Here is a 17,828-nt window from a genome sequence, read left to right as displayed (position 1 = left end):
AATTAACCTCTGTGTCCACAAGCAACAGCAGCACGCAATCCCTTAAATCACGTTTATGTAACTGCTTTAATTCAATAGTGCAGTGAGCAGACCCACTAGCAGCCAGAGACACATTAGAGCAGATGTCAGTCAGGAGGCAGTGTAGCTTTCTTCTGGCGTCACTCTATCATATTGCAGATTAGAGAGGGGGTCTGGGGAGGGGATGAAGCCAGGGCTTGACCCTCATCTGTACGGCAGACTGTAAATGTGTGGTGTCTGCGCGTGTGCATAATTGTATAATGCCAGGATCTCTCTACCATGGTTATGTGTGTTTGTTGTTTTTCATTGTGTCTTTTGTAAATGAGTAAGGAAATATGATCACAATATAGTGACCACCACTTTCTTACACTGTCTACCTGTTGTTTGTTTTCAAGAAATGTTATATTATTAGGAGCTAAAAGGATGCATTTGATAGAGGATGCTTGGAAAATATTCAGCATTGTTACTAATTTCGACAACTGTGTCTGTTGTAAAGAAATACAAGGATGTGGAGGCAGTGGTGAAGATAGAGGAGGTGGACGGAGAGGAGCTGGTGAAGAAGTTTGCTGAGGAGATGGAGGAGATGCTTGGGAGGAAGATGAAATCTGTGAAGGTAACAATGATACATTCTGTAAATGCAAACACACTCAAAGACCTTTTCTCTTTTTTAAACAATGACAAATAATGTGTAGGTTTAGTCTGTATAAACTTGTTTCTCACATGCATCCTTAACATGCTGTGTTTCATTACAGAGGTTAGCAGAAGCAGCGGAGGATGCTGACCTTTACCACGAGTACAACGAAACTCTAGAGGTATGTGACAGTATGCTTTAGTAATAAATGCCCCCATGGACATCCTCGCACATTCCTCTGTACATTTTGTAAATTTCTGTTTAATGCTACCTCTTTTAAAATTGCACAGCTCTTCCACATTAGTTCTGATGTACTGCACACATTTCTTTTTAGAGTAATTTTACCTACTTTCTTGTGTATTGACAGTCATTTTTTCTGTTTTAATTTTATATATTTTAATAATTTATTTGTATATATTTTAATAATTTATTTGTATATAGTTCTATATTTCTTCTTTTTAATACCTTCATTCCTGTTATTTTGTTTGTTTCTGCACCATTTTACACCAAAGGAAATTCCTTGTAGGGTGTCGTTTTTCTCATACTGATATTCTGCACAAACTGTGCTGTTGTATTTGCTGTAAAGTGTCTTTACTGTAGGGTATTTGTATTATATGTACAGCACTTTGGCTCGACCAAAAATCGTTTAAAAATGTGCTATATAAATAAAACTTGATTTGATTTGATTTGTAAACCTACTTAAAAATAAACCTGATTGAGATAAAATAATTATTTTATATTTTATAATATTATCTGCCTTTGTTGCATATGTGTCTGTTGTACAGAAGCGTAAAAAAAACGACTTGGTTAAATTAAGAACAAATTGTACTGTACTACACAATGGATGAGGCTCTAAAATTACGTACTTATAGTCAACATTCTTGCTTAAAAAAGGACATGAACAGCAGACTCCTGGTTTAAAGTCTGTGTTTGTTTGACCCAACCCAACTTATTCCTACACAGTCTTTGTCCCTCTTTTTACTTCATCGCCTGCCTTCCTCCGTTGCTCCCGTCATAATTACTTCAGCTTCGAGAGGTCACCGTATCCGTCCTGCGGTGATCCGGCTTACCATTAATTGATAATGGCCTACTGAGGCAATTAAGATGTGGAGTGTGGACACACCATCACTTATTCGTGCTCCAGATAACAGCTGATATAATCTGATGGATGTTCTTATCCTTTGCTGTAGTTTGAATACTTTAACTCCATGCTGATCAACAAGGTGGATGAGGATGGGAATTCACTGTCGCTGGGAGGAGAGTTCACTCTGGAGAAAAACGAACACTTCAATAAGCTGCCAGTCAACACGCAACTGAGTAACATTCAAGTCCCTACAAATGTTTACAACAGAGGTACAGAAGTGGGAATATGCAGCATTATAGACAGCATGCACAAACTGCCATCTAAATGCCAGCAATACATTCATATTATTCTTTCTTTCTCTTTCTGTAGATACAGATATTGTGAACGGAGCCTACATGTCTGAGGCTCTGAATGACGTATTCATTGATAACTTCAAGAAAGATCCAACTCTCACCTGGCAGTACTTTGGCAGCGCTACAGGCTTCTTCAGGCTCTACCCAGGTGCATAAATCCTACATCAGAATCAGATTCCTTTATTTGTCCCGCAATGAGGAGATTTACATTATAACAACAGCAGAAGTATAGAGCAGATAAAGTGAAAAGAATAATCGTACATATAAAAAAAAAGAAAAAAAAAAGAAGATAAGTACATCATGGTAAAAAGAGTAGCAGTATATAAAAAACTAAAAAACAAAAACAAAGTGACCATATCAAATTAAAGAGGTAGCTGGTACTGTTTGCAGATTGTACTGTTTGTCAATTATGATGACAGCTTGGCCATCACTCTCCTGTCCCCCACCTCCTCCTACATTCTGGACACCTTGCATGCTTCCCAAAGTGTTTTCACTTGCACATTTCTCCAGTGTCGGCACAGTGTTGAGACAACAAGAACAGAGGTGTAGATAAACATTTAGCTACACAAGCTAAACAGCATACTTAGACAGCAACTGATGATGCAGGAAGCTGCCTGTCAGACCTGATGACTCAGTTCAGCTACATATGGCTGCAGCTGAGTTCTCTCCTGTGTGTGTGTGTGTGTATGTAATTAGCAAAGGATTTGTTACACAGCTTTATTTACTCATCCGCTGCCTCATCAATCTCTCCTTCATTTGATCTGTCACTATCCATCCGTGCATCCATTTGTTCATCTGTCTGACCAACCAGGCAGCCAAGCAGAAGTTCTGAGTGTTCCTTTGCTAAATCTGTCTCTGTCTCCAGGGATCCAGTGGATTCCAGATGAAAATGGTGTTGTCACCTTTGATTGCAGGAACAGAAACTGGTAAAGCTATATTACAACCCACATCATTACATTACATTACATTACATTGCATTTAGCTGACGCTTTTATCCAAAGCGACTTACTTACTTAAGTGCATTCGACCAAGAAGATACAAACTTGAAGAAAACAGAATCATATAAGTACATCAGGTTTCATAGAGCCAAAACATTTCAAGTGCTACTCAATCTACTGTCCTGATTTCAATGGGGAGCTCATTCCACCATTTTGGAGCCAGGATAGCATCAGTTCCTTATTGATGCTTTTTGAAGTGTTTCATCTTTCTGTATAGAATGCAAGTGCAAAATAGTGCTTCTTTGATGAATAACAGAAGAACCATAACAGCTCAGAAAGCCCGGTTATTGGCACCGACACTCCAAGCCAGCAGCCATTGGGTGCCATTAACATCTATGGCTGACCATCAGCTGTAGATTCTTCAGTGTGTCTGGCTAGTTGGAACCAGTCTGCCAGACTCAACCACTGTTCTGCAAATTGAGCCTGTTAAATCAGCTGCACGTGCAAACAAGTATTTCTGAGTGGTATTCTAGCCTCCTGAATCAGTGTATTTAACAGTGTATTCTTTTTTGACCTGCTTATTAGTAACTGTAAATAATTTAACAATTAATGCAGTGAATGGATAAAACAGGTTCCTAATGGGTTACTTTCTTGCAGCAGATATTTTGACTTGTAAACACAGAGGTGTTACTTATGAATCTAACAATAGCTCTGTGACTGTGTCAATGAGCACATGATTACCCATTGTACATTTTATTATTCACACTTTGGCTTTTCTTTATGTAGCATTTAAAATGTCTTCCCTGTAAAAGGTCTATCTATTGAATAACAAATTAGAAAATATTACTGCTCAGTGACAGTAAATCAAGTTCTAGGAACTATCCAGTTTTATGTTTCACAGAACATAAAAGGATAAGGCTCAAAATAAGTACTTCTCTCTGCTGTTAAATAACAGAGTCTCTGTTCATGACTGAATGTTATTTGGTTCACTTAATAATGAAGATAAAGTGTTTACTGCTTCCTACCTCACCTCTCTGTCTCCTTCTAGGTATATCCAGGCAGCCACATCACCTAAAGATGTAGTAATCGTGGTGGATGTGAGTGGCAGTATGAAGGGACTACGACTGACCATAGCCAAACACACCATCAATACTATACTGGACACACTGGGAGAAAACGACTTTGTTAACATCATTGCAGTGAGTCTCACACACACAATCACAAAAAACCCAGACACACTTGAGCGGTCTGACGTTGAGATTAACACACATAAATACATAATAAGTTCAAATACAGGTACAGTAGACTGTGGGAAAATACACGGAAGTAGACACAACAGGCACAAATACACACTCGATGTATTTACTTCCAGTGACATCAAAGCTTCAAAGTCCATTCGGATTTGAGGTTTTTCAGGATTTTGGCTGCATGTAGCGCTACAACTACATATCAGCGTAATAAGCATGGTTTATCCTGGTATTACTTTGTGTGTAATCATACGCCTCTTGCAAATCCGCTGCCCTTAAGCTCTTTTTACACAGAATTTAAAGCTGACCATGCAGCAAATGTTTGCTAGTGTTCTCCTTTATTAAAATGAGACATCCTCAGTCAGAAAAAGGGTTTGAATCCCATTGTTATGTGAGGAATTACATAATGCAAACTGATTTTGAATTTGACTTGACTTATGTCATTGGAAATATTAAATGGAATTACAAATGTTCTTCTTTTAACACTAAAATCTATCTAACAATACAACAAACAATAGAACTCCAGGAAGTGAAAAGAACATTTTATTCCATACCTTAATAATTATACTATAATAATTTAAAGCTGTCATATATGCACATTATTAACAGTTAAAGTAATTTCTGTGTTACAGAATCACACGTTGGCTGGATTATATAACTGTACCAAAGTTAAAAGATTTTGTGATATTGAGGAATTGATTGATTTGAAGGTTGTAAAACTTAAAAAAAAAACATCATCTGTTAGAAAATGTATCATGTTGACATCATGTGGATTTATTATTTTGGCTTACATATTGTGCTTCCATCTCCAGTACAGTGACTATGTTCGCTACGTGGAGCCCTGCTTCAAGGGCACGCTGGTACAAGCTGATCTGGATAACAGAGAGGTAACACACACACAACACACACACACACACACACACACACACACACACACACACACACACACACACACACACACACACACACACACACACACACACACACACACACACACACACACACACACACACAGAGAGAGAGAAAACCTAGACAGCTAATTGATTCACTTAACCTAAGATAACCTATTAATTTGTTGGTTGTTATCTCACTAATCCACTAAAGACAGTACAGAACTTACGTTTTCATGACATCACAGCAGTTAAGACATCACAATGAGCGCACGTTTTATCATTTCAACCTGTTTCTTTCTTAAAATTATAAAACCATCAACACCTATGAATGTTAATGTGTGTTGAAAGTACTCGGCCTCATTTTAAGATAGATATTTCTTCCTCTTTGTTCCAACTCGTCATTCGGTTTCATTCCTCATCTCACATTATTTAAAATAATTATCCTTCTCAAAGCTATGGCATTTTTGCTTACATCTCACTCTCTTTGTTGTATTTACAAGTCCAAAACCATTATTATCTCATTGTTTCACTGCTCTTTGTTTTCCTTTTCTTCTCCATCATCTGTTCTCCTGTTTTTTTCATATACCAACACCTGCTCAATCTCTCTCTGTGTTTGTGTGAGATATGTGTTGGATGTGTGCCCTACTTTCACTCCCCTTCACATTATGGCAGATCAGGTGAGGTCGCTGGCCACTGACAATTTTAAGTAGGTCACATGACCCGTCAACTTGGGATATGATTGGTTTAATACCTAGAGAGGCAGGCTGTAACAGACTGGGCTTACAGATGTTAGCTGACACACGTGAACTCTTATTTTACAAGAAGACAATCCTCGGCTTTGTTGCTTGTGTAACACAATTGTTATAGGAGATGTACATTCCCCAAAAACTCATGGTTATTACAGAATACAGATTAAAAAGAAACATGCTGTGCGGGGATCTACGTTTAGTTATTTAATTATGTAATTAAATTACAAAATAAATGCAACCAAAATGTTGGTGAACACAAAGTGTGGTTATTTTTTTAGGTTTAAAAAGGTAGCTTATTATCTGTAACCTAACAGTTTTCAAAAGCAACCCAGTTTTAATGAAACATCTTTGTTAAATTTGCAGCAATAATTAGAGTAATGATTTACAGTTCGCTTGTATTTCTTCAAGGGAATATAACATTCTGTCAAGAGCCCCCTCTATATCCGGTCTGGTGGTAGAACCCAAAACAATGTGGTTGTCAGAGTGTCTCTGTGTGTGTGCGTGTGGATATTCACTAATCCTGATAACCTTTTAACCTCCTTATCAGTGGTCAGTGTGCCAGAGAGCCGGGGATTATCCGTCCTTGAGGCTTCACACTTTCACTCACTTCCTCATAAACTCTGTTTCCATGTCGTTCTGTCATTACCTGCATTTAAAAAAGGATTACATCGTTGACTAAGTGACAGTGTCTATTAATGTATTTATCTGTTGTTGTGTTTTCTCTCTGCAGCATTTCAAGCTTTTGGTTGATGAACTTCATGTCAAAGGCGAGGGCAAAGTGAAAATTGCGATGAAGGAGTCTTTTAAGATCCTCAACGAGGTTTGTGCCTCTGCCAGGTCTTAACCATATATTCAATTCAATTAAATTCAAAACCTTTATTTATCCAGGTGAAATCCCATTGAGATCATTGATCTCTTTTTCAAGGGAGACCTGCAGCAGTAGGTTCCACATTAAGACCTAAAAACATAAACAACAGAACAACAAAAGGACATCATACAGCAAAGATTACAGGGATTACAATTTACATATCTATCCACATGTACAGGTACCAACAGCATCTGATTGTGTAGCATCCAACCAAGCTTTAAAAACATGTAGTGGTACCAGATTGGTAATTTTCCATTCTTTTTGCAGACTGTTCCAAGTTAGTGGAGCTGCACATCTAAAAGCTTTCTTCCCTAAGACAGTCCTAGCACTTGGCACATTTAATAAAACCACAGCATGCGATCTCAGGCAATAACTACTTTAAATTCGCCGAGAATATAGATATAGCGTTGATAGCAGTGTAAAATGAGTTCATTTGTGTCTGACTGTCTGACTACACAATTCACAGGTCTGCATTAGCTGATTTCTACAGTACAAATATCCAATGTCAAGTACATTGTGTGTGTGTTTAGGTTGCAGCACTGGGCCAGGGCAGCCTGTGTAACCAGGCCATCATGCTGATAACAGACGGAGCCATGGAGGACTTCCAGGATGTTTTTGAAGAGTTCAACTGGCCAGAACGACGGGTATGACACACAAATACAAACACAAGCAGGATCAACTGCAAGCACAGTGAAATGTGCTGTGAGCACACAAACACGAAGCATTGACAGTTTGTATTTAATCAAAGCTGTGTGGGGTAACATTCTCACTTAATCCTTTATTTCCTCTCCAGGTTCGAGTGTTCACCTATCTTATTGGCCGAGAGATGACATTTGCTGACAATGTTAAATGGATTGCCTGCAACAACAAGGGTAACATGAGGATGAATCAGTAGCCATATGGTCAAAAGAATCTGCGTTTTGGACATAATCGTTGCTAGGTTGAATCCCTGGTTGTGCCTCAAAAATGTGGATAGGAAGTTTGGGTTATTTCAGCAACTAAAAATAGACTAACTACTGCAATCACTTGCTAAGTCTTAAATTAAACAGAAAGAAAGGAGGTCTGTTGTTGTCGGCCCTCTGTGGGGTCCCCAGGTGGTTCTGTATGGGACTGGGTATCAGGTGCTGCCCTCTTGTGAATTACATGAGGTCATGCAGCAGCTCAGACCTGAAAATAATCACTTTATCCTGCTCTGTGCACATCAAAAATCCCTGACTAAATACCTGATTATCAGCACAGATACTCTGTAAACACATCCCTTGCCAAAAAATATCCTTTCTGCGTGTGTGTCTCTGTGTGTAATAGGTAACAGGTGCAATCCCTTCTGGTGCACACACTCCCTTCTGCAAACAACTAAATATCTGTCATTGATAGACAGGCATGTTTTATGTTACACTGCTTGAAAACCTATAAACAGCTTCCCTTTTGCTTTTTAAGATGGTTTAATAAATGATATTCACAGAAACACTCTTGGGGAAAATAACAAATGGGAGAAAGGTTGCACACATTCACATATTCATATCTGGCAGTGCTTCAGTAGCCTGTTGTCACTGAGCAGCTTCACTGCAGGTATCCCATTGACGTCATTGTAGAAATGACACAAACCTCAGACTAAGCCAAGCTTTAAAAAAAATTCAAAAGCACATTCATACTGATAGGGGACTCAAGCTGTTTTTTTTCATTTCAAAAGCTTAGAGTATTTGGGAATAAAAGGTTTTTGAAGTCGGATAAATTAGTTTGCTGCTCGAAATGTAATACCCAAAGGCCAGAAGCAGAAAGATAAATATAGTATGGTTTCTTTGCTACATTTTATGGGTCCTAATTTTTCTGTGTACATGTATTTGTGTGTTCTGCAGGTTACTACACACACGTCTCCACGCTGGCTGATGTCCAGGAAAACGTTATGGAGTATCTCCATGTTCTGAGCCGGCCAATGGTCATCAACCACGATCACGACATCATCTGGACTGAGGCCTATATGGACAGTGTGGTCAGTCTGCCTCTCCCAATATCAGTGTGCCTGCTGGGCAACATACACTAATTTATATTACATAAGAATATAAAGGTTTTATTATTTTATGATAATAAAATGGCTGTATCTCAAAAACTACAAAGAGCTAAATAATGTTTTTGATCTATAAACTCATAACAATTTGATCATAGATATGCACAATACGCAGTGTGAAAAATAATATGGAAGTACTTACTACTTAATAAGTACTTACTAAGTAGTAAGGTAAGTACAGAAAAAATACTTACATTCTAAATAAGATTTTTTTCTGTTCAAGTGCATCTATTTTTCCTCCTTATTTTCCATTATCTGTTTTCATCTGTAAATTGTGGTATATGTTTTCACTGCCATTTCATGCTTGTTGTCCTTGTCCATCTTCACATTCAGCTCCCGACCACAAAAGAGGTAATCATAGAAGAGCTTTAATGTTCCTATGTCAGACTTCCTTTTCTTTAGCTTTAGCTAGTGTTAGTCATAAAAAATACAGCATATATATTTGCTGTAATGTATTGTCTCGGTTAGTATGTCTGGTTCACAATTCTTTCAAATATGAAAGTTAGCTTAGCTCATCCTTTAGTTAGTTAGCCGAGCTTGTTCACTTCTTTCCCGCTGAAACCTGCTGCTTTGACGTTACTACCAGCACGTAGAAGTTAGTTTTAGGTTGGATATTCGACAGACATTTCCTATATGATTCACTAATGTTATCCCGCTAGCATGGATGTATTAAGAATAACCCGGATGTAGGCTAACCGTCCTCTAACTTCCGACGAAAGCAAAGGTTCTAGCCGGAACCGTAATTATGCGACCTTAAACTAACTTCACCACGGTATTTTTGTTTCACTGCGGTAATTATATTTAAAACTTTTCTTCACAACTTCTAAAACGTTTTACTTACCTACTTTAACAGCTAATGTACGGTAATATTAGTTAGCTTACATCTCCTAACTTCTCTTTTGCTTGACAACGTTTAGCTTAGTTAATGTGTGTGGGTTCAGACAGATTTAGCACAACTTAGTTTATTATCACCGTCCAGTCTATCACCATTTCACTTCATTGTCCACCTTTGGTCAACAGGAATGAACTTCACCCACTTAATTTAGATTTTCAGTTGTTTTCTCATAAGATAGCTAACTACTTTAGCTATTAAACAAAAATAACACAGTAAGTAACTTTGTTTATGTGTTTGTGTACCATAGCTGTTCAACACTCAGGCCCAAAGCCTCCTGCTGATGACCTCAGTAGCCATGCCTGTGTTCAGCAAAAAGGAAGAGACTGTAAGTATTTACTTTTTAATTACCATTCATCTCAACAGACCCTACCTGAAATTGTATATGAAGCTGCTGTGTGTTTCCTGCAGTTGTCTCATGGGATTCTGCTGGGAGTGGTAGGGACAGACGTGGCCTTGAGAGAACTGATGAGATTAGCTCCTAGATACAAGGTAAACCATTCAAAACATATAATGTGTCACAAACAAGGATGAAATACTGTAAACATGCTGTCTTGAATGTTCTCTGAAAGTCAGTGACATTTAATGCACAATATGGTGTTAATGAATGCTTGGTAATGATCTGTGTTGCGTCCTTATTTTATTTTTTTGTCTCTTTAGCTGGGTGTACATGGTTACGGCTACCTTATCACCAACAACGGCTACATCCTGTCTCATCCTGACCTACGACCTCTGGTACAGACAAAGATAATAATGTACAGCTGAGAAACTGCTGGAACTTTAAAATCCTGTGTGACATATGTATTGCAATAACCAAACATAACATGGGATAGGTTACTAAAGATTTTACCTGTTTGTGTGTGTGACAGTATAAAGAGGGGAAGACGCTGAAGCCAAAACCCAATTATAACAGTGTTGATCTGGCAGAGGTGGAATGGGAAGACACAGAGGAGAAAGTGAGTAGCACTCTCTCACACACTCTCTTTTTTCAAATCTCTGTTTTGATATTCTTCTATGTTAATGTGAGTTGTGTTAAGTGCTAAGTGTGTCTTGTTTCAGCTGAGGACAGCCATGGTTAAAGGAGAAACTGGAACGTTGTCTTTAGACGTGAGAACTTCAGTGGATAAAGGAGTGAGTACCTATTTCTATGTGAGTGTATCTGTGTGTGTTAGGAGGAGAGCAACTGGAGCTATTCGATCAGAGTTTAGATTCTCCTCTCTTTTTTTCCCTGTGGGATTTTATTGTCTTTTTGTCTTATCGAAGATTGATTTCATTTGATGGGAAAGTTCTACTCATCTACTTGTATTTTAGTATACAAACTCTTCCTTTGTTCCATGTTCATTATTATTTTTCAAACTTGTGTCCTCTCTCTGTCTCTCAAAGACGAGGGTGATGTTCCTGAAGAATGATTACTTCTACACCGTCATCAATGAGACACCGTTCAGGTTTGTTGGATTGTTACCAACTTAACAGAATTGTGAAAGTGTTAGTTTTTAAATACCAACCATATTTAATGAAGCAACACCTCTACCTGTGTGAAATAATTAACAGCAACAAAAACACATTTCTGCGAGAAATATCTCTTCTGTTTTAATTTTCTTAAGCAACAAGGAAGTAATAGTGAGTTTAAAAGTACGATTACTACTGTCAATAACAAAATACTTCTCTATGTTTGACAGTCTGGGTATCGTGCTGACCAGAGGATATGGAGAGTATATCTTCATCGGAAACGTCTCTGTTGAGGAGGGTCAGTCTTCCTTTCTGATTTAGTTTAATTGTATTTATGTCTGTGATTCTCACACTCACCCTCATGTCTGCTTTCTTTTTTCTGCTCCAGGTCTTCATGACTTACTGGCTCCAGACCTGACCATAGCCAGTGAATGGTGAGGACTGTATAACTTGCATACCATAGATATTGTTTGATTTTAGCCTGTAGTTATATAAGTGGTTGTAGCTGTTCATGAAATTATGACCACAGTACATTTTTGTGATGTACATACGTGCGTGTGTGTGTGTGTGTGTGTGTGTGTGTGTGTGTGTGTGTGTGTGTGTGTGTGTGTGTGTGTGTGTGTGTGTGTGTGTGTGTGTGTGTGTGTGTGTGTGTGTGTGTGTTGTGTGTGTGTGTGTGTGTGTGTGTGTGTGTGTGTGTGTGTGTGTGTGTGTGTGTGTGTGTGTGTGTGTGTGTGTGTGTGTGTGTGTGTGTGTGTGTGTGTGTGTGTGTGTGTGTTTACAGGACCTACTGTGAGACAGACATTGACCCGGCCCACCGTAAGCTGACCCAGCTGCAGGCTGTGGTGCGATACCTCACTGGCAAAGAACCTGATCTGGATTGTAGGTTGACATTTTAGCAAATCATATTTTATTAAGAAAACACTAAACATACTTTAACCCTCAAAATCAACCACTATTATAATCCTGTGTATTTACATGCACACCAGGATCAAAAGTCATTTCAACACTGAAATATCCTTAAACACACATTACTGATCCATGTCAGCCTTATGATCTTTTGAACAATTGTTTTATTTTCAAATCTACTTCAAATTAAGAATAGGTTGTCACTATTGATTTAGAATTCAAACCAAACTATTTGTAGTTGTACAGTGTGTTCAAGACAATTGAAATTAGTCTACTAAGCGCCTTTTTTAGAAGGTACAATGTGATTTCTGCACTTACAGGGATACACTAATTAGTTTCTTTTGGTAGTATTATGTTGGCTCCATTCAATGCCTGACATTTAATCTGTGTCTTACTCTTTCTCTTTTCTTATGCAGTCATTTTTATCTTTATTGATATTATTTTTGTTGATTTTGATCTTTGTCCTTTTCCCCCTCGACAGGTGATGTACAGTTGTTGCAGCAAACTCTTTTTGATGCTGTGGTCACGGCTCCTATGGAAGCCTACTGGACCGCTCTAATGCTGAACGCATCTGGGTGAATATAGACACAAATGTGTAAATAAATGATGAGATAAGGCATGGACCCTTATCAAGATTACTGCTGTTTGTTTTTACAATTTGCCCCTTTATCTAGCTCCACCTCTTTTCTTACTCATATTTTCTCTGTTGCTCTCTCTTTCAGTATGGAGGAGGGTGTAGAAACAGCATTCATGGGGACCCGATCAGGCCTGATGAGATTCCAGAGATACGCTGGTGTTGAGAAAAGAGTTGGGAAGTAAGTAGGAAACATGAGGCCGATTTTAAATTAGTATGATCACATCAAATTACTCATACGATAAAGTCCACGGCCAAAAGGTTTGAATTTGGTTAAATAAGGCGATAAAACTGTTCATATGAGAGTGATACTGATTAAAGAGCTGGATTGAAGCTGAAATTAAATCAAGGTTAGAGGTGGCCCTCTAGTGGTCAATGAAAGCTGGTATTCAGTACAATCATGAGCTTTAGGCCCAATTCCAAAACTGCCCCCTACTGTACACCCGACCCCTACACACTTTCACTCCTTTTTCGTTTGCGTGGAGGGTCCGCCTCATTAAGTGCCGTTCCAAACAAACAAGTGGGGAGGGGGAGTGTTATCAAGCCCTCCAACAGCGAGTCTGCATCGGTCCTGACTTCACCTGCTGCACTACCTGACCGACCCACTGTTGTTTGTGTCCGTCATGAATAGGGTTGGGTATCGTTTGCATTATAACGATTCCGGTTCTGATTCCGGTTCTGCTTTTCGATTCTGGTTCTTTCGGTTCTTGTTTTCGGTCTTTGAGAGGGTAAAACATATAAATATATTATGAAAACATTTAGTCAAAACTGTATTCATATTTTCAAATCACTTAATACTGTTTAATTTGGTTGCTGTTATTGAATAAAATGATATAAAAATCATCTCTCTTTGCATTCACAAGTTAGTTCTAAGTGGTGCAATCTGAGAATGTACAATTCCCCTAGTCTCCTCTGATGCTACTCTGCAACCTGCCTGTAGGACAGAGTCCAACCACACACAGTCTGTGTCCAACACATGTCCTGCAATACATCTGCTACAGCTGCCCAACTGCTTCACTGTTTGTAAAGGTAAATAAATAGTATTTTCATTTAAAAAAAATTACTTTCTTTACCCTGCTTCATAAACAATACTGACATCACTCTGCTCCTCCGAGTCTGTCTCTCAGTCCGGGGATGTGAGGCCAGCGCACTGCGGGAACACAGGGAGGGAGGCTGCTCCGCCTCCTGTTTCACAACTCTTATTAATCCGGGATGATTGTTATTTGTTCTTACTCCCAAAGTCGTTTGATTTTAATCAAAAAGAGATTCACAAAAAAAGTAGAAGAAGAAAGAAACGGCATGAAAGATTTTTTTTGTTTTATTTGAGTTCATATTTTTTGTCCAAGAGATGCTGATTGAAAACCTTGTTACGAAAAGTTACGGCACTTCCTGTTTCTGCCGGAGAGGGGAGTTTGTCCGAAAGCTTGCCGATGTATTCACCCCCTGAAAGAAGGGAGCCTTGTTCAGCTGTGAGTGTGACTTTAGGGTGGTTTGGAATTGGGCCATACTCACTTTTATTGCTATCCCTAATCTTTCTATTGACCTCTCTTTCCTATCCTCCTTTTCAACCTTCTTTCTTTTCTTTTGTTACCATAATTACTTTTTTACATAAGCATATTTTTATCTCTCCCCAGGTCTTTCCTGACCTCCACAGACAAGGAGAATATGTTCACGTTGGACCATTTCCCAGTGTGGTACCGCAGAGCATCCGAGAACCCAGCTGGACAGTTTCTGTACTACATGCCCAGGCAGGAGACAAGAGGTAGTGGAGATAATCTTTACGTTGCAAATACACACACACATGCACACACACTCGGACACACGAAACAATCTCTTAGCTTTTTAAAAATCCAATTTTCTCAGCAATGTTCCGCAGGTTGAGCCGGATATTTCTCAGTGACAAGTTATTTCTCTACAGCCTCCAGTCCTCAGCAGCTCCTTTCTGTTGACTTTACTTTATATTTAAGTCGTTTGTCTTAAAGGATATTTTATTTAAATATATTCTCCACTATAGTCCTATTCTGAGAATTTTGCAAAATAAGCAGCATCTCCAAATTGACAATGGTAACTGTCATCACACTTATCATCACATCATACTAACACTTAACATCATCTGTAGATGCAGTCTATAAATTCAAGTCAGTCAAAAGTAGGGTTTTTAGCCTGACCCTGCTCTGCCTCTTGATTTCATTTTCCTATTAGCTCTGCAAGATTCAAAAGTATTTTTAAAGTGCTTTATAAAACATGTTTTCTGCTTTAGGCAGCAACAACAGACACAGCATTTTAATGTCATCTTTAATAAATAGTACAGACTTAAAGTCAACTCAACAAATATTAGTCTGATAACTCTTCCTTTCCTAATGACACAGGGTGTGCGTACATATCCAGTGTGTCACCCTCTTAAATGTTTATGTTTAATTACATTTGGTTACTTCTATTCAAGGTTAGGTTTTTTATGATTGTACCTATTCTATACAGCTGGATGTTCTCTATATACAGTATGGATTACTGTGCAGTTATAGTTCAAATATACTGAACAATATAAAGAAATAAGTACTATTTCTAAAGTTTTATGATGGCAATAAATGTTTTCATCATTAATACAATGAAACATTTCATAATTCTGCCATCATTTTAAACTCTGGCATTAAGTACCAATGTACACAAAATGTCTCATAAATGTATATATTTAGGTGGATGCTAGACATAGTCTGTTGTGTTCAGATATATTCAGGGACTATGAGGCTGACTATAGCGCCACCTTCAGTGCAGAGGAGGTGGAGCTCCAAGCGGAGGAGGGAGGGAGGAAACCAAGGGAGGCAGAAGTGGAGGAGGAGGGTAGAGGAAAACTTTACTTGTACTTGGCATGCGTCCATATCCATCCTCATTCCTCACCTCTAATTTCAAAAGCATGACAAGTGCTTTGCTCTGTTTTCTGTTTCTCCTTTCTTCTATTTCTAGCTCTGCTCTATCTCTTATTCCTCCACATCCTTCTCTTTTTCTCTATCTCTCACTGCATGAGCATGCAATTAAAGGATGGGAACCTCCTCTCCTCTCTCAGGGAATAAGTCAACTTTCAGGTTTCATTTGCATTGTGTTGAGTCAGTAGCTTTCTTCACTGAATATTAATTAAACATCTGCTTTCATAGAGTACATGGATTTATTACAGTGTTACTGTTACTAAAACATTCTACAACATTTAATGGAACTAAAAAAAGCATCTCATCCAAGGATTTCTTAATTGTCATGAATGCATAGATTTGGTGTTCTAAAGGAGTGGATAGCTCCTAATATATGAACATGGGGCACTTATAAACACACATACACACACAGTCTTTTGGTTATGAGTGTATTCGCTGATTAGCTCTCACACTCTGTTACATAACGCTTCAAAGGTTCATCTGTCTGGATTCTGTGGCTTGGTTTTATTAGCATCAGCTGGCATGACGGCTGTGAATAGACACGGATGAATGCATGGCCCGTGTCCACCTCGGACTGTTACCCACATATTTACGAAACAATGTACATATCTGTACTGACATTTCAGCTGCCACTATCACAGTAAGTGTCCAAAGACTTTCAAATGATGTATATGTAAAAGAAAATTCCTTTTCAGCTCCTGTGCACGCATAAACTCATGCATGTGTACATGTCTGCAAGGAATATGTGTGTGTTTGTAAAGTGCATGCACACACCCATGTTTCTCCATGCATGTATGGATATCGCTCTGTAAATTATTGCTAATTGTGTGTGTTGCTCTACCAGCAGGGAGGATAGTGATCGCCACCACTTCTGTCACTGTGACGGTGGGCAAGAAAACTGCCATCGCTGGAGGTAGGATGATCATTTTATTTGTATACACACTCTCTATTTCTGTCTTTTTCTGTTGCATCTCTCTTTCTCTCTAATTTTTAATATCAGTTGCAAATATCTTGCTGTTTCATCCGGTGTGTTTTTTTTGGGGTTCCACATGGCAAAACTGGCTGATTTGATAGTGACATTTGAACATGTTGGTATTCATTTGCTGATTTGTCAGTATTGAATGTGCTGAGGAGGTTATTCCAAGTCAAACTAATGACAAACTTGCATCTTTGGTTAACGTTTTGTCTGGTTTTAACTGAAAAAATTAAGTTTAACTTGTTTTATTCATAGTTTTGCATTTTTTGTTCTGTTAGACTACTTGTAGTTGTTCTGAATAAGATAACATTGTTTTTTGAAGACAAAAGGATGTTGTGAGCCTTGTAAAATGTGTACAAGATGTGAAGATCCCCAACAAGTGAAACAATTGAGACATTGTGATTAGACTCCAGCATGGCCAATACTGGATTTCTAAGGCTAAATTGATATGACACAGAGGCTGTTTTACTTCATGGTCTCAGGCTTTGTTTCAATGCTACCTGCTGTCATTTTGTATGTGTATTTTTTTGCCTGAGGCCTGTGCGACGAAGCCGGTTCAACATAACCGGGATATGTTTGAGTTACCCGCTTTACCTAATCCAAAACAAACGCGCTCTCGCTAAGCGGTCCTACGACGCTGGTTATCAACTCGTTAACTCAAGCCAGCTTTGCCCTATCTAGTTATGTGCATGTTCACATATAAGGGGCGGGGTTAGCAACATTTGACCAATCACAAACATGGAGAAGCGTACTGACAGCGCAGCGTCATATATACTTCCTGAATGAAAAGTGAACTTTAATATTAGACAAATATGAAGAAGTTAAACTTTAAACATCCATGACTTAAACACTTTATCCAGGATAAAAGCCACATCGTTGCACCTGCAAGGTGAATACAGCTGGTAAAAGAAAAAGTGTTTGAATGCGTACATTAACAGGTTTATGATGTCACTGCCCCGTCCAAGACACGAGTGGATCTGACTTTAATTACATTTGACTCGAGTGTTTCGTCAACTTAATGTGTTGCTTAAAATAATACTTCTGCATACAGTATGTGACACTGTGAGTGTTGCACGGCCAGATACGGCTCAAGAAGCTGACTCAAATAAGGAAATATATGATACATTATGATGTGATGTGATATGAATGATAATGGGACACATCGAAGTCTGCACTCACAGTGCCGCGGACTGTACGTAAT

General features: G+C 38.5%; 1 protein-coding gene across 1 annotated transcript in view; it reads left to right on the top strand.

The window, feature by feature from the left end:
* The window catches only part of cacna2d4a (calcium channel, voltage-dependent, alpha 2/delta subunit 4a), an 87,746-nt gene that overhangs the window by 7,603 nt on the left and 62,315 nt on the right, over positions 1-17,828 (top strand). Inside the window, exons 4-27 of the mRNA XM_034133323.1 lie at positions 515-631; positions 771-830; positions 1,840-2,002; positions 2,103-2,234; positions 2,952-3,012; positions 4,073-4,223; positions 5,084-5,158; positions 6,644-6,733; positions 7,312-7,425; positions 7,575-7,653; positions 8,638-8,771; positions 9,989-10,066; positions 10,150-10,230; positions 10,399-10,473; positions 10,608-10,694; positions 10,798-10,869; positions 11,122-11,183; positions 11,418-11,485; positions 11,576-11,621; positions 11,972-12,069; positions 12,578-12,671; positions 12,819-12,911; positions 14,365-14,492; positions 16,496-16,564. Of these exons, the coding sequence (XP_033989214.1) occupies positions 515-631; positions 771-830; positions 1,840-2,002; positions 2,103-2,234; positions 2,952-3,012; positions 4,073-4,223; positions 5,084-5,158; positions 6,644-6,733; positions 7,312-7,425; positions 7,575-7,653; positions 8,638-8,771; positions 9,989-10,066; positions 10,150-10,230; positions 10,399-10,473; positions 10,608-10,694; positions 10,798-10,869; positions 11,122-11,183; positions 11,418-11,485; positions 11,576-11,621; positions 11,972-12,069; positions 12,578-12,671; positions 12,819-12,911; positions 14,365-14,492; positions 16,496-16,564 (2,227 nt within the window). The remainder of the gene's footprint in view (positions 1-514; positions 632-770; positions 831-1,839; positions 2,003-2,102; positions 2,235-2,951; positions 3,013-4,072; positions 4,224-5,083; positions 5,159-6,643; positions 6,734-7,311; positions 7,426-7,574; positions 7,654-8,637; positions 8,772-9,988; positions 10,067-10,149; positions 10,231-10,398; positions 10,474-10,607; positions 10,695-10,797; positions 10,870-11,121; positions 11,184-11,417; positions 11,486-11,575; positions 11,622-11,971; positions 12,070-12,577; positions 12,672-12,818; positions 12,912-14,364; positions 14,493-16,495; positions 16,565-17,828) is intronic.

This window comes from Trematomus bernacchii, unplaced genomic scaffold, assembly GCF_902827165.1.
Source record: "Trematomus bernacchii unplaced genomic scaffold, fTreBer1.1, whole genome shotgun sequence".
In the NCBI taxonomy this organism is placed as follows: Eukaryota; Metazoa; Chordata; class Actinopteri; order Perciformes; family Nototheniidae; genus Trematomus; species Trematomus bernacchii.
This window is presented reverse-complemented; position numbering and strand designations above follow the sequence as displayed.